The sequence below is a fragment of the Mchenga conophoros genome, linkage group LG12 (genome assembly GCF_057382185.1).
Source record: "Mchenga conophoros isolate Kocher_MC1m ecotype Shallow Benthic linkage group LG12, M_conophoros_male_GT1.1, whole genome shotgun sequence".
NCBI lineage: Eukaryota > Metazoa > Chordata > Actinopteri > Cichliformes > Cichlidae > Mchenga > Mchenga conophoros.
In genome coordinates this window covers 23,216,894-23,233,442 of record NC_140537.1, presented here as the reverse complement: position 1 = coordinate 23,233,442, position 16,549 = coordinate 23,216,894, and the positions used below count along the sequence as shown (strand labels likewise).

At 40.9% G+C, this 16,549-nt stretch overlaps 1 protein-coding gene across 3 annotated transcripts; it reads right to left on the bottom strand.

The window, feature by feature from the left end:
* Positions 1–341: 341 nt before the first annotated feature.
* LOC146562658 (kinesin-like protein KIF27) lies at positions 342–15,908 on the bottom strand. Of its 3 annotated transcripts, none has more exons than XM_085294615.1 (15): positions 13,755–15,906; positions 13,279–13,479; positions 11,849–12,849; positions 11,088–11,231; positions 10,765–10,935; positions 10,422–10,624; positions 5,262–5,383; positions 5,012–5,149; positions 4,402–4,613; positions 3,852–3,914; positions 3,469–3,639; positions 3,165–3,341; positions 2,838–3,065; positions 1,788–1,986; positions 342–1,703 (listed from the first exon to the last, which is right to left on the bottom strand). In XM_085294615.1, exons 1-15 carry the CDS (start codon positions 14,050–14,052, stop codon positions 1,087–1,089), a joined length of 3,945 nt encoding a protein of 1,314 aa, XP_085150741.1. In that variant the 5' UTR covers positions 14,053–15,906; the 3' UTR covers positions 342–1,086. The 3 variants fall into 3 exon arrangements, with proteins under 3 accessions (XP_085150741.1, XP_085150743.1, XP_085150742.1); XM_085294617.1 differs by lacking the exon at positions 342–1,703 and adding an exon at positions 2,407–2,566 and having other exon boundaries at positions 1,801–1,986; positions 13,755–15,907; XM_085294616.1 differs by lacking the exon at positions 342–1,703 and adding an exon at positions 2,283–2,566 and having other exon boundaries at positions 1,883–1,986; positions 13,755–15,908.
* Positions 15,909–16,549: the final 641 nt, after the last annotated feature.

Sequence of the window (16,549 nt, the reverse complement as noted above, 5' to 3'; positions counted from 1 at the left end):
ACGGAAATACGCATTGGCGTAAAACAAATTGAAATATAGGACAAAGATAACCCAAGTAAATATAAAATGTAAATTTAAAGGTTGATTTCATTTATTAAGAAAAGAACTATCCAAACCTACCTGCAAAAGTAATTGCCCCTTAATTCTAATGCTTTTAATTTATAAATTTCATTGTTAAGTATGTTGGTTTTATTGCATGTTAAAAAATAGTGACCGCATTTGCAAGTTTTTTTTAATTACTAGTGTATAAAATGTACAAGAAGAGAAAGATCACAGCACCCTCACACCAAAATTAGGTTTGAATAAGCCCAGATAATCAAGACAATACAGTGAGGTGAGCATTTTAGTGTGTTTAATAAATTAGATTGTGAAAAGAGTAAACCAATATAAAAATAATAATAATTTACACAGCAATCAACATAAAACTACATACATAAAGTCCACACAAAGTTGTCATCAAAAAGCTTTATAATCCTGCAACAGTGCAGCATATTAAACCTTAAGCATTCACAATGAAGGATTAAAGATAGTGCTCCATAAACAAAATTGCTTTAACTAATTAATGAAAACTGTCTACGTTTTATGAGAATGTTCCAGCTTGCTGACTGACTTTCCATCAATGTAGTGGATATGGATAACGATAAGTATAAGATGATATATAGAAATACAAGAAAAGAGCCAACATATTTATGGCACATTTATGATTTAAGACATTTGAAAACTTGAAAGGTTTAGAACCGCCCCAAAAAATATGTGGGAAGAACAAAAACGTGTAGGATAAAAATTTCTAACCATACTGGAAGACAAATAAAAGGACTGAGCAAAGAGTAATGAGATTTTACTGCATCATCTCTCCAGGTCAACAGTTTGCAGTTCTTATTTTTTATGATGGTGCTGTTGTAGAAAGGTGAAATAAAACAGGGGGAAAAAAGCAAAACAAAAATAATTATTGTTACAAGAAATTTAAGTTCTTCTGGCCTGAACTCTAAAACCCCATTAAGTCATTGCATTGAGTGCCTTACAACATCAAACAGCTTTGTTTACTTCCTGGTATCTACTACTGTTCCTGACATCTACATAAATACATCACCTGTCAGTGTTTCTGAGGACTTCTATAGAGTCCTCCAGGATTGACTCAGTGCTCATACCCACAGCAGACGGTCGCCTCCCAGTGGTAGAACCAGAGAGCTGCAGGTCAGCTGGAGTGATTTGCTTCAGATCCCTGCGACACAAACGGACTGGTGTCATCTCCAAACCTTCCCTAGACTCATCTCCTACTCTCCTCCCCAGGGACGGTGTGAGCATTTGGGTGTATTCTGGCATTTTTGTCTTTTTGAGGGTTTGGCGGTTAGAAGAAGAAGAAGGGCACTTGGTTTGGTTTTCATTTCTGTTCATACAGAAATCATTGTGTATCTTTTTGTCCATTTTCTCTGCATTTATTTTTTGGTATGTTGTTACAATATGCGTCCGTGTTTGAACCTCCTCAGGATGAGTTTGGGCTTCATTTGAAGAAATCTGCATCTTTTGCATAGGTTTGTGCTCCTGTGGGCAAGAAGGCTGATCATTAGGCTGCAATGAATCGCTGAAGATCACTCTGAGTTTCTTTTTGAGCTGCCGGCTGGTGCTTTTGTAGAAGTAAAGCTCTTTCTCCAGATGCTGCAGTCTGTCTTGTGTTGCCTGTTCTGCCTCTCCTGGAGCACCCTCTGAACACATATGCAGACATACTGTGAAACCAAGTGTCATAAAACAAATTCAAGTTCAAATCCAGGCTCCACAAATTTCCTCACCTTTAAGTTTCTGCAGCAGCAGCTGGATGTTGTACTGGTGATCTCTGTGTTGCTGGGTGAGCCTGCGATCTGTATCCAAGGCCAGACGCTGCATAGCAGCCTCCATCTCTCTCAACAACATCTTTTGCTCTTCTGCCTGAAGTTCCAGCTCTTCACAGTGCAAATGTAGATGGCGCTCTGTCTCTCGAAGACAAACAACCTAAAAGGATAATAAACTTTCTGATAAAGTGCAGGGGCAGCAAGCTTCCAAACTTCTCTCTCCAGTGCATTCCCAAGCAAGGTGAGAGATGTAATTTCTCCAGCATGTCCTGGATCTGCCCTCCTCCCAGTAGGACATGCCCAAAAACACCTTACCTTAGAGGCACGCAGGAGGCATCCTAGTCAGACACTCGAACCACCCTAATTGCCTCCTTTTGATCTCTTTATATTTTAGGGACACTACGCTACAATACACAACAATGTCAGAGGGAAAACGGCAACAATCACACAACCTACTATGAGAAAGCACTTGGCAGAAGTGGGCAGTAGTGGTGCAATAGTGGTACACCACTGAACCACATGTGAAGAGAAAAAGAGGTGAGTAAACTTATTAGAGTGAGGTGTTCCGGGCATGTCCCACCGGGAGGAGGCCCCGGGGCAGACCCAGGACACGCTGGAGAGATTATATCTCTCGGCTGGCCTGGGAACGCCTTGGAGTTCCCCCGGATAAGCTGGAGGAGGTGGCTGGGGAGAGGGAGGTCTGGGCCTCTCTGCTTAGGCTGCTGACCCCGTGACCCGGCCTTGGATAAAGCGGATGAAGATGGATGGATGGATGAAACAGAAGGAGAAAAAGAGAGCTTTCAGATTCCGTATGAGCACCATAAAATCACTTTTTACAGGTAAATTAACAAGTTTTTATCAAACTCTGAGATGATGGGAAAGAAAAGGAAGAGAATTAATAGAGGATTTGAAGACGGAACAAGATATAGAACTAGAAAGGAGAATGTATATGGATTATATGTAAAGCAGAATATTCCGTATATACATATGTATGCAAGTATTTTACGTTACCTTGTTGAAATATTTCACAAGCAGCTCCAGTGCCTCAGGCAGCGACAGGCCCATAAGTTTTCTGGTGACATAACAGAGTTGGGCGGGTTCAGCGTTTTGTGACTGATGCAAAGAAAAGTTTGTGGCCGACAGCTTCTTCTGTTTGTCCTGGATCGAGCGGTTTTTAAACTCAAGTGCTGCATCCAGAGCTTCGATAGCTTCTTCCACCTGGAGAAGGGAATGCGTCTCCTACATGACGACACACACACATCACTTCACCTAAACATGTACCAGAAATACATCGTGGTCAAATTTACACCATACACACAACACTCCCTTTGTTCTGACCTCCACAGTGAGCACTTGGTTGTCATTCAGCTGGGCGTCCAGAGCGTCTCTTCTCTCTTTAAGCAAGTCTCTCTCTTTCTCCAGTTCCTTCATGGTAACTCCTGCCTTCCTCCTCTGTAGCTGCTTCTCCAGCGACTCCAACTGCATCGACACGTGCAGCAGGTCCTGACTCAGAGCCTGAAAAACAAATTGATAATAAACCTCCTAATTCTACCATTTATATGTGTCCACCTAATCTTTTACTGTAATTAATAAAGTGACTTGTGATAGTATTTAAATTAAACCATAGCAAACACAGTCTGACCTGACTGGAGCACAGCTTCTTGGTCTCTAATTTGCTTTTCTGTCGCACACACGCCTCCCTGTGAATAAGAACCTCCTTTCTCCTCTTCAGCTCCTCCTCCAGCTCATTCAGCTCTGCTCTCTTCTGAAGAACATGCTCCTCTTCCTCCTCCAGCCAACTACTGCAACACAGCTACAGTGAGAAGGTGAGGGAGGGAGAAGAAGGAAGGAAAAGAGGAAAGGAAGGGGCACAAGGGACAAAAAAGGAGATTGATGAAGACACGACAAAGGTAGACCCTAAAACACTGTAAGAAGTTTAATACCTGAAGTTTCCTAAACTAAACTAAACTAAACTAAACGCACTGTCCAAATGACTATTTCAGGGGAACAAGAACAATGTTTTACCTGTTCATTTGTGTCCTCTAACTTATACAGTTTATATACAGTTGAAACTCCAGCACTTTGCTCCTGTAAAAACAAACAAAAACAAACAAACAAACCCCCCCCCCCCCTTTATTTGTCATATATTGTTCAAATCTGATATTTCTCTTAATGATAAAACAGTTTTCAGGTGATCACATTATTATATTATTCCTCCATTTTCTGATTAGTTTAAATACATTAAGGTTTTATAAGATAAAGGTCAAACTGCTTTTATGTGAAGATTATAAAGCTGACTCATATTTAAACTTTCGTTAAGCAAAGATAAATATGAAAGTGAGAAAAAGTTAGGCGTATGGATGTTTTTACCATTTTGTAAAACTGTGTAAAAACTCTATTGTTTCTTTTTAAAGTTGATTTTTTTTCTAATTATTAACTATTTTTCCTTGGTATTGCTCATTTTGCCCCATCATGTATTTGGACCAACAAGGCAAAATGCTCACACAAAAACAATTTTAATAAGTTCATCTCTTTTTTTTTTTTATTGTTGTTTAAAATAATCTGTACAGCTAACCTCATTTTCATTTTGTTGGACTTCTTTGTTATTCTCACTGGTCTCTCTCAGGCTGCTCTGAAGCTGTGCTCTCTGCGCTCTCATGTGCTGCAGGCTGTGATACATCTCCACTCGCAACTCCCGTCTCTGCAGGGAAAGTCTTGCAAAAACGCCGGCTTTTCTGCCGTCCTCAGTTTGCCTGTCACGTGTTTCCAAAGACTGAGTTTCCTTGTCTACCACACAAAAGCACACACTTAGAGATGCATGTACTGTTTAAAATAATAGATAACATGAATAAATTTGTCAGGTTTTCAGTTCAAAAGCCAAATTAATCTAGGGTAGACAAGAATCAGCCTGAGCATTAGAGAAATATACTATCATTACTTGAAAACATGACTCTGAGATGATCAGTGTAGGCAGGTCGTGGATAAGCTTGTGTATAGTAAGTTAATCATTACAATCTTCTTGTCATTGTCATCTTTGAATTTCTAATGATGCTTCTGGAAGCTGCAGGACATTCTGGTTATAAAGCTTTTCATACTTCCTTCGATACACCAATAAATCCAGAGGCTTCAATAGTTCCTCACTTAGCAGAGAGCAGAATACAAAGTATGACATTATCTAAACACACCAGTTTGCTCAAGCTCTTTGATGAGCTCCTCCTTCATGCGCATGTTGATTGACAGATCTCGGATCCTTCTCTCAGTAGCGCTTGCTCTTATTCTTGCTTTCCTCGTAGATCTTTGCTTGAGCTGGTTTTCCTTGATGGCTAGAAAAGAATAGCTGAGAATGTCATAGAAAGGTTCTAAGGCAGAAAGCCATCACTATAAAAAAGGATAAGCCTACAGACAAGTGCAAACCAGAGTGCATGTAAAGTGTACCTGTGGCTCTCTGAGGCTGCTGTAGTCCTGGTTTTCCACCACATGTGTGATTTTCTTCTGCGTTTTTCTCTTTCAGAGCTGATTTTTTCTGCTGATTGGTCCATGTTTGGTTTAAAAAACGCCTGCAGAAATGTCATTCTATTAGTCCACGGACATCGTTTGACATTAACTTTATACTGAGTTTTCTGAATCAAAGCTTGACTTAGTAAATCAAACACCTGAAACATTTCCAAAACACCAATCAGGTCTATATTACACACAGAGGGAAAATTATGAGTATTTACAATACATATGTTATAATACCATATATCAGAGGTGTCAAACATATGGTCTGGGGGCCAGACCATCAATCAGGACAGTCATCTATGAGGTGCTGTAAGGGACATTATTACTGAAATGCTCTCACACACACACACTATTGAAATTTTATCTCTCACACACAGTAGTGAAACGCTCTCTCACACACACTAGTGAAACGCTCTCACACACAAACACTATTGAAATTTTATCTCACACACACACTAGTGAAACGCTCTCACACACACACACTACTGAAACGCACTCACACACACACACTACTGAAACGCACTCACACACTCCACTGAAACGGTCTCACACACACACTACTGAAACGGTCTCACACACACACTACTGAAACGCACTCACACACTCCACTAAAACGCTCTCACACACACACTACTGAAACGCACTCACACACTCCACTGAAACGGTCTCACACACACACTACTGAAACGCACTCACACACACTACTGAAACGGTCTCACACACACACTACTGAAACGGTCTCACACACTCCACTAAAACGCTCTCACACACACACTACTGAAACGCACTCACACACTCCACTGAAACGGTCTCACACACACACTACTGAAACACACTCACACACACTACTGAAACGGTCTCACACACACACTACTGAAACGGTCTCACACACACACACTATTGAAATTTTATCTCTCACACACACTAGTGAAACGCTCTCACACACAAACACTATTGAAATTTTATCTCACACACACACTACTGAAACGCTCTCACACACTCCACTGAAACGCTCTCACACACTCCACTGAAACGCTCTCACACACACACACACACACACTACTGAAACACACTCACACACACTACTGAAACGGTCTCACACACACACTACTGAAACGGTCTCACACACACACACTATTGAAATTTTATCTCTCACACACACTAGTGAAACGCTCTCACACACAAACACTATTGAAATTTTATCTCACACACACACTACTGAAACGCACTCACACACTCCACTGAAACGCACTCACACACTCCACTAAAACGTTCTCACACACACTACTGAAACGCACTCACACACTCCACTAAAACGTTCTCACACACACTACTGAAACGCACTCACACACTCCACTGAAACGGTCTCACACACACACTACTGAAACGGTCTCACACACACACTACTGAAACGGTCTCACACACACACTACTGAAACGGTCTCACACACACTACTGAAACGGTCTCACACACACACTACTGAAACGGTCTCACACACACACACTATTGAAATTTTATCTCACACACACACTACTGAAACGCTCTCACACACTACTGAAACGCACTCACACACTCCACTGAAACGCACTCACACACTCCACTAAAACGTTCTCACACACACTACTGAAACGCACTCACACACTCCACTGAAACGCACTCACACACTCCACTAAAACGTTCTCACACACACTACTGAAACGCACTCACACACTCCACTAAAACGTTCTCACACACACTACTGAAACGGTCTCACACACACACTACTGAAACGGTCTCACACACACACTACTGAAACGGTCTCACACACACACTACTGAAACGCACTCACACACTCCACTAAAACGTTCTCACACTCACTACTGAAACGCACTCACACACTCCACTAAAACGCTCCCACACACACACTACTGAAACGCACTCACACACTCCACTGAAACGGTCTCACCCACTCCACTGAAACGGTCTCTCACACACACACACACACACTACTGAAACGCTCTCACACACTCCACTGAAACGAGAGGCATTTCCGCTGAACAGGAAGTTGTTTCCTGACAAGGAAACTAATGGAAAAAGTGGTAAATTCCAAAACACTACAAGGATGTCTACTCAGCAACCTGCAAGTACAGCGGTCTCCAACCTTTTTTGCACCACGGACCATTTATGTTCGACAATATTTTCACAGACCGGCCTTTAAGGTGTCATGGATAAATACAATAAAATAAAATCAGTACCGGTACCAAAAAAAAAAGAAAAAAAAGAAGATTTATTCATAACACATGGGAAACCGAGTTAACAATATAAATGATATAAAAATAAAAAAAACAATAAATACCCTGAAAACCATAAATTTCAAACTCGAGCCTCAACTCTTGCGACCCAGTACCAAACGACTCACAGACCGGTACTGGTCCAGGACCTGGGGATTGGGGACGGCTGTGCTAGTAGCCTAAGTGAAGCAGCCGCATTACTTAAGAATATATTAGCTTCTTTGAATCCAGGAATGGATTCAAGTTGCAACACAGAATTCGGCAAGTATGTCCTGTTTCCCCTAAGCTTTTTATATTGGCAACTCAACTGTTAACACTATTAACCACTATTAATCTAATGGTTGGCACCATTAGAATTAAATGGTTAAAATCTTGTCTGTCACAGCCAGACTCTATGTAGTTCCGATCCTTGTTTAATAAAATAGGAGGATTAGACTTCATTTTGAAATGTGATTTTGAGGTAAATAAAATCCCAAGCAAGATATCGAACTTTCCCAAACAGACTTTGCATTTTTGGAAAATGATATTTACCCACAACTTCTCCCCATAATTCAACCTTATGGAATAATAGGGTAATAACACTTAATCAAAAATCAATTTTCAAGAGCGTCTGGTTTAAACAAAAAGATTATATTCATAACAGATTTGTTGGATGATAACGGTGTCATTCTAAGTTACACAGACTGTTCAGAAAAATATTGTCTAAATTGTTCTCAAAGAGAATATAACAAATTTTGTGAACTGGCCCCACTGCCTCTGCTTCATTTGATTAAAAACTTTATGATATACAATAATTTCTCATCAGTGCTCCCAAATTTATTGCTAGGACAATGTCAGCTGTTTGATGAAAATGCAATAATAAATTTATTAGTAGTTTCTTTAAAGACAAAATATTTCATAGTTACGACAGAATGGTTACATGGCATGGTTCTAATATAGTTATTTCAGATACACTGGATAAAGCATACTCGAAATTTATGAAATGGCCTATTCTACCTAAAGTTAAAGAAACACGCTTTAAAGTAATGAACAAAATTAATCCTGTGGCAGAATTTCTAAAAAAGAGATTTGGCTTTGAGGTGGATCAGTGTTCTTTTTGTACTGATGAAAATGAAACCCTAGAACATCTTTTTTTTTCTATGCCCTATCACACAATCTTTTGGTGTGACTTAAAAAATTGGATTTCCCTAAAAATTAATGATGTGCCACCATTTGAATTACATCATATCATTTTTTTTATATGGATCAGAATCAGAATCAGAATCAGAATACTTTATTGATCCCTGGGGGAAATTATTTATCATCGATAAATCGGATCATCGAGCATTGGGTGTCTCAGACATTATTGACATCATCATACTTTTGAGTAAATATATCCATTGTGCTAAATGGAGGAACGCTAAGCCTTCTCTCCCTGGTTTTATTAATGATTTTAAGATATTTTTTTCTTTGCTATAAAAGACAAAAAGCAAATATGCCAAAAAAAATTAACCAGGATAATGCCTGTCTCCTTCTATTCTAAATTTTGACTTATGCTGAGGCTAATATATTGTTAACTAATGCAGCTGCTACACTTAGGCTACTAGCAGGTTGCTGAGTAGACATCTGTGTAGCCACTTTTTCCTTCAGAGATAAAATTTCAGTAGTGTTTGTGAGAGCTTTTCAGTAATAATGTCCCATACGGCACCTCATAGTGATCTACCAGAACCTTTTCTCTATTTTACACATTTTTTCATGTAGAAAAACAGAGACATGCTATATAAGATATCTCAGGTATTAAATATGTCATTAAATAGCTTTACACAGAAAGCTTCACTCATCCAGACCCACTTAAGATGAAAGTGGGTCTGGATGTGGCCCTCGATGTAAAATGAGTTTGACATCCCAGCGTTATATAGAGATTTGCTTCAATTAAAATCCACTCACACTCTTCAAATAAACACTTTCCGTACAGTTTAATGTCCTTCACTGACAATTGATGAGGCAAATAGATTCATTCATCCAATTCAGGATCACATGGTGACTCCTTATTTCATTATATGTGACAAATGCAGAGGAAGATGATCAAACCAAGAGGGTTACTTTAAAAAGTGCAAAACTTGCTTTAGCTGCCGGTTCAAACCTGCAGAGAAATCGAAAAAAATCTAAACGAATAAAAAGAGAAACTGAAAAACTTGACATTAGATGTTTTTGCCTTTGTGAGACGTTTGCTTGGCTGCACAAACCAAGTGAAGAGTGGTTTGTTGTCTGAACAGGTCGCTGCCTAGCAGCACAATATGCAGTCATCCTTGACAGCAAAATTGCAGCGTGTCGCTGGATTTTCAAGTACACACAACACACTATCCAGCCCTTTTCCCAAAATTGATATGCAAAGTGCAAAAGCGGCGTGGAATAAATGCAGCAGCATCTGAAGAAAACAACTTTTTACTTCTTCAAAGTCCATCCTCGCACTACACATTTAGCTTAAATTGCCTTAGACATGAATAAATGATTTAATGCCTCAGATTTTTGGGATTGCTTGTTTAGCAGAATACACTAAAAAAGATTCTTCAGCCTCAATAAACATAAAGCAATAGTTGTGAATAAAATGCAGCTTAAATATATAAAATCAAATGTTTATTTATTCAAATAATTAATCATTAGGGATTCTATACCAATCATGTAAATTTCATTTAACCAATAAATTTAGCATATTGCACTGTATTTATGTAACAGAATTACAGAGAAAATTGACATGTAGTTAAATTAGTTAAGTCAGCATTTGGAGTGTAAGTTACTTGAAACTTACTACTTATTTTTGCACAAGTAAGAATGCTGCTCTCACCTAAATCTCGGTCTGCGCATAGATGTGTCATTCTCATCCTCTTCCTCCATCTCTGGTCTGCTATCTTTGCTCTCTGCCTGCTGTTTTAAGAGCGGGCAGTACACGTCCTCTTTTTCCTTGATTTCAGCCAGCAAGAGTTGGCCATGCATCTTAAAAGCTGCCATTACCCTCTCCAGCGTATAGGCTGGTGGACTGGAGTGAATCTAGAAGGCACAGGCACAGATAATAAAAGTCACAAAAAAAAAACATTATAACAGACCAAACAAAAACAACAAAAACAAAAATAAAAAAACCCACACTTATGGACACCAACCTAACCCACACACTACCCACCGTTACCTACCTTCCTGGGAGGCCTCCACATGCAGCTGTGTGTGATCAGAGGGACACTGTGGGGTCTCTTGTACTCAGACCTCCCCACTTCCACTGTTGCCCCTGAGGCTGTCCCCCGAAAGGTCATGAGTTCGCCACGAAGGCGATCAATCATTATCTGCTGGTTCACCAGTTGTTCTGTCTAAACATTTGCACAGAGGCGCACATTTAAAGAACAAACGATAACACAGCAGACATGCCTTAAATTCATCTTTTAATTTTTTTTCCCGTAAATAAAATATACTGATTTCTGCATCACAGAGCAGCTCTTTATTGCAGTGTTCTCCTCCTCACCTGTATACGTAATCGCTGCTTTTCTTCCTCTAACGACATAAGGTGAGTTTTCCTCTCTTGAAGGAGTTTCTCGAGTTCCTCCTTTACCCGTCTCAGTTCTGCATCTTTCTGCTCCAACAGTTGCTCGTCTATGTGGAGAGCTTCCTAAGCATACAAAAGAGAAACTGGATAGGATAGCAAGCCTATAAAATTGTACAGCTTGGCTTTTGTTTATGTAAACAGTTCCATTTGAGCCATGCTGCATTTGTTCACATCACCTTATCAAAAGCTCTCAGAGGATAAGATATTCCAGACGAAATGTTGACAACTTGTAACGGAAACAAAGGAATAACCAATGATATACCAATGGCTTCACTTCTTTCTACAGCCTCAAATCTAAACGGGATGCAGTCATTCTTAGTTTACATTAGATATGTCAGTGGTTTTAAAAAAAAAAATCCATATTAGACTTCAGTTCTTTAACGGCAATTCCATCAGCAGTTTGAATGCTTTCAGTCTGAATACGCTTCTCCTATTCTGAATAACAGGTATCTATGAGGGTACAGTAATATATATAAGACACCAAGCTCATTTACATGCCTTTGTTGTTGTTTAATGTGACAGGCATGTCCACATGTTGGAGACACTAGCCATCTTTTAGGCTTCAAGGTAAGCAAATAAAAATCTCTGAGGTTTTTTGCGTTACTTTTATCAATTGCTTGTAATCAAAGTTTTTGCGATCTCTTCATGGCAACATCCCTTTTAAAGTCTTTTATAGTTACCTGGCATTTTTTAAGCTCTTCTCTGAGGTTTAATGGAGCAAAATGGTCTCCCTCCTCCTTTGAACACTCCATACGAGTTGGAGGTGAGTAACTGACAGCTCTGAGTCTCTCTTGCCAATCCTCCAGCCGCTCCCTGAAAGAAGGACTTGGAGAGGGGCCAGAGATATTCTCAAGCAGAGCAGCAGCTTCCTCTGCCAACAGACGGTACTGTGACGTTTCCTCTCGGCTTGCTGTCCTATCTGGTTCAGATACTTCGGTCTGACAGTATGCATTGATGTCACTTCCCTCTTCATATCTCTGACCAGTCTTTGCTTTTTCTGTTTCCACCTCTCTCTCCTTCCCTTTCAACAGCTCTCTCAGTGTCTCTACTTCATACTCCAGCTCCCCTAGTCGAGCATCACTGGGGTGCCAGGTTGTAGTAGGGCATGATTTAACCTCTGTTTGATCCGGTGTTTCTCCTGGACGGTTCTGAACGGATCGGGCCGTGGATGCAAACTGCAGGACGCTCAGGGTGTCAGCTACAAAGTGGTCGGAGGGGCTTACACACGCCACCATTAGCGTGTGGGCGCTGCCTCCTAATGAGTCACGAAGGAGTCGAGTTATCTTGGCATCACGATATGGTACGTGTGCACTGCAGGAGTTGTTAGTGTGCCGATTTCGACTTAGCTCTGAAAGTGCACGGATAACGTTGCCCAGCGCAAACAAGCCTGTGTTGATAAGAGCAGACTCTTTCAGTTGTGTCCCGGTGTTCCCAGTTTTTCCAGCACGTTCCAAGCCTGCCAGGTCAACCAGACAGAGCTTAGAGGAGCGGACAGACTTAAAGGAAGAGTTCTTGCTGTTGTGGCAGGATAACATGACCTGAAGGGTGAGGATGGTATGAGAGCGACTAGAGCGCTCGTTCATTCCAGTGGTGCCGGTGTGCCGGAAAATATTTCCCATCTCTACATTGTTGAGCAGCTCCTCTGCTGAGGTGATAACAACCTCATTGGCTCCCACCACCACTGGAATCACACAAAGAGACTTTTTAGTCAATGAAACAAGACTGTTGCTTCCCCTGTAGGCAGACATTCACACAAAATGCCTAATCTCACTGGATCATTTATCATTCACTCATTAAATGTGCTGAAAACTATATTACATATTATTACAAGTAGGTGCACCGCAGAGTCGCTGACTGTAAATGATTACACAGTATATAATATCTTTCGCAGTACTTGTGATTTCTCCAGTGCGCTCTCTCAAACTTTTTATCCTGAAATACATACATGTTAATAACATCACAATCGGTCTATCAGTCGGATGAAACTCAGATGGATGGTCAAAAATATAGGATACTGTTTGTCATCTCTGAAAGTGTATGGTTTCTACTTTTTTATTTCCACTCTGAATATTAAAATATATGTAAAGTAAAGGTAGAAAAAGTTGATTACCCGTGTTTCCCCTCTCATCTTCCCTGATACGAAGCTCGTTGTGGGTGGTCTGCAGCTGCAATAGGTCTCTTAGTTCCTCCCTGTAGACCTCAATGTAGGACACCTTCACTGTGACATCCACAACATCACTTTCCTTCCTCTTCTCCGCCAGGTATAGGAACAGATCCTGGGCTGCGTGGTCAATAATTCCCCCCTCTTCATCTATGGAAGGTTTTGGAAAAAGAGAATTACAGTTATGAAGTTAGAAAGTTCAGATGATTAATGGGCCTTGAAGAGCACAAACAAAACTCCTAAAACTGCTGTGTTTAAAGACTCAAGTCCACAGATGTTGGTTTTTCCACATTAAATAAACAACCCCCTGAACCCCTTAGTTCCCTTTTTCCTACAATCCATGAACTCATCAGTCACTTATCAGTCAGAGTGGTTAAGCTCTGTGTTGGAGCTTAACCAATTTTTTTGGTTAAACTTCACATTACCTCGGCTCCTTCTGCCCAGTGTGTACGTCTTGCCTGATCCGGTCTGCCCGTAACAAAAAACGGTTGCATTTTCACCGTCGACCAAACGCTCCACCAGGCTTTGGACGCAGGACTCGTACACCTCATCCTGGCTGACTGATGGTCCAAACGCGTTGTCAAAGGTGAAGAGTCGGTCCTCACCCACCATCACCTGTCCGGTCCCCGGCACTACACGCACACACACCCTGTGGTCGTGGAGGACTTCTTTGGGGAGCAGAGGCCGGATACGGACCGCCACCCGCACACACCCTTCGCTCATGACGTCCTGATGTCTTTAAAGGAGCTCTTTAACTTGTTTATCTCGATAGTAACAAGACTCAATAAACACAAATTCACCGTAACACCTGGTCACTTTTTTTCGGGCAATCGCTTGTCGCGCTCTTGTTAAACTTTGTGACATCTCGTTTGTTGTCGGTCCTCGGTTGCCCGGGAAACCGCTGCCGCCGCCGTTATGAAACCGGAAGTGGGATGTTCAAGAGTACTCGTGGAAGTCGGCGCCGTTAAGGCGACAGCGCCATCAGGAGTCTGAGATTTACTTGATTTATAGATTTGTTAGGTCTTTTTAAGATATGATGACTTTCATTTGCCATACAGCGAAACCGATCATATGAGACAACCAACCAATTGTTATTTAACTCTATTTTTAAGACGACCGGACTTCTTTAAGTTTGCGAAGAGGTTTGAGCTCTTACTCAAGTCTTCTCCAATTCGAAAGATTTCAGTTTCTACTTTACAAAGGTATAGAGCAGTTTTATTTACACAGGCATTTGCTTAGTGGTTAGTATGAGTGTATAGTTTAATTTTTTTGTCTGGTCATTCTGGATAAATACGTATTCTTTTAGATGTACAAGAATTCTGAAACAGAAATGTTTCCATGTTCAAAGGTATAGTGTGGTGAAACAGGCCATGTCTGTCCTGGGATAAAGTGGAGGAGTGCACAGAAGCTGTTTACAAGAGGGGAACGAGCACACTCGTTTCCTAAGGAAGCTGAGATCCTTCAATGTGTGCAGCAAAATGTTGGAGCTTTTCCTACAGTTTGTTGTGCTAAGCGCAGCTTACCTCACTGTGGTCTGCTGGAGGAGCAGCATCGGAGTTGGTGACACCAACAGACTGCATAAACTGATCAGGACGGCAGGCTCTGTGATTGGCTGCAAGTTGGACACTATTCTAGCTGTGGTGGAGAGGAGATCACTGCACAAACTGTGCGATGGGTCATGGGTAATCCTGACCACCTTCTGCATCACTTACTGGACAACAGCAGAGCACCCCATCTAACAAACTCAGCTGGCACGAAGAAAATACATGAAATCTATTATACCACACGCTGTCATCCTAATAATACAGTATACCTTTCAGGCAGACTGCATCTGCTAGATAATTTATTATTATTTCAAATTTTAGCTTAAGCCTCTCAATATTCAGCTTAACACAATATCTGTACTCCTTCATTATGCAGACTGCAGAAATCTCTCATCTGAGGAAGGTTTCCATCTTTCATCACATTTTTGCTATATTCAGTGCAGGCTGTCACTTTTTTCTGTTCCCTTTTCAAAGAGGAGCAGAAAGCAAGATGCCTCTATATAACTTGTATTAAATAATATTTCACTGAAAAGAGAAATGACCAAAGGCTTTATGTTACCAAGAAAAAAAAGAGAGAAGTAAAAAGAGCTGCATGTTAACATCGGGCTTATCCATTTGCACTCATGAAATGCATAATACTGACTACACTGAATTTAAAAAACACTCTGATTACACTCCTTTTAAAAAAGAAAGACAGTATCAAAAACCAAAGTACTCTAATCCTCCTCCAGTTTGATGAATATCATTTATTGTTAGACTGTTATATACTTGCAGAGCATACGCAGATTGGCATAATATGATCATTTTCTCCACATCGAGAGGTTTGTGAGAAAATATGACCGACATATTTGAGACCGGAAATGAACAGCAGTGCCCACTCAGAAAGACACGCTGCATTAACACTTCACAGCTGTTTCCACTGCAGCCAAAGAGAAGTCTGTTTGTATGTACAGTGGGGCAAAAAAGTATTTAGTCAGCCACCGATTGTGCAAGTTCCCCCACTTAAAATGATGACAGAGGTCAGTAATTTGCACCAGAGGTACACTTCAACTGTGAGAGACAGAATGTGAAAAAAAAATCCATGAATTCACATGGTAGGATTTGTAAAGAATTTATTCGTAAATCAGGGTGGAAAATAAGTATTTGGTCACCTCAAACAAGGAAAATCTCTGGCTCTCACAGACCTGTAACGTCTTCTGTAAGAAGCTTTTCTGTCCCCCACTCGTTACCTGTATGAATGGCACCTGTTTGAACTCATCATCTGTATAAAAGACACCTGTCCACAGCCTCAAACAGTCAGACTCCAAACTCCGCCATGGCCAAGACCAAAGAGCTTTCGAAGGACACCAGGAAAAGTATTGTAGACCTGCACCAGACTGGGAAGAGTGAATCTACAATAGGCAAGCAGCTTGGTGTGAAAAAATCAACTGTGGGAGCAATCATCAGAAAATGGAAGACATACAAGACCACTGATAATCTCCCACGATCTGGGGCTCCACGCAAGATCTCATCCTGTGGGGTCAAAATGATCATGAGAACGGTGAGCAAAGATCCCAGAACCACACGGGGGGACCTGGTGAATGACCTGCAGAGAGCTGGGACCAAAGTAACAAAGGTCACCATCAGTAACACACTACAACGGCAGGGAATCAAATCCCGCAGTGCCAGACGTGTTC

Bases quoted from the DNA above. Each gene is read 5' to 3' on its own strand.
- LOC146562658 (XM_085294615.1), bottom strand. From the start codon at position 14,052: ATGAGCGAAGGGTGTGTGCGGGTGGCGGTCCGTATCCGGCCTCTGCTC. The intron at 3,915-4,401 runs GTTAGCTGTACA...TTGTTTTTACAG, and splicing joins TCCAACAAAATGAAAATGAG to GAGCAAAGTGCTGGAGTTTC. The intron at 3,066-3,164 runs GTCAGAACAAAG...GTCGTCATGTAG, and splicing joins ACCAAGTGCTCACTGTGGAG to GAGACGCATTCCCTTCTCCA.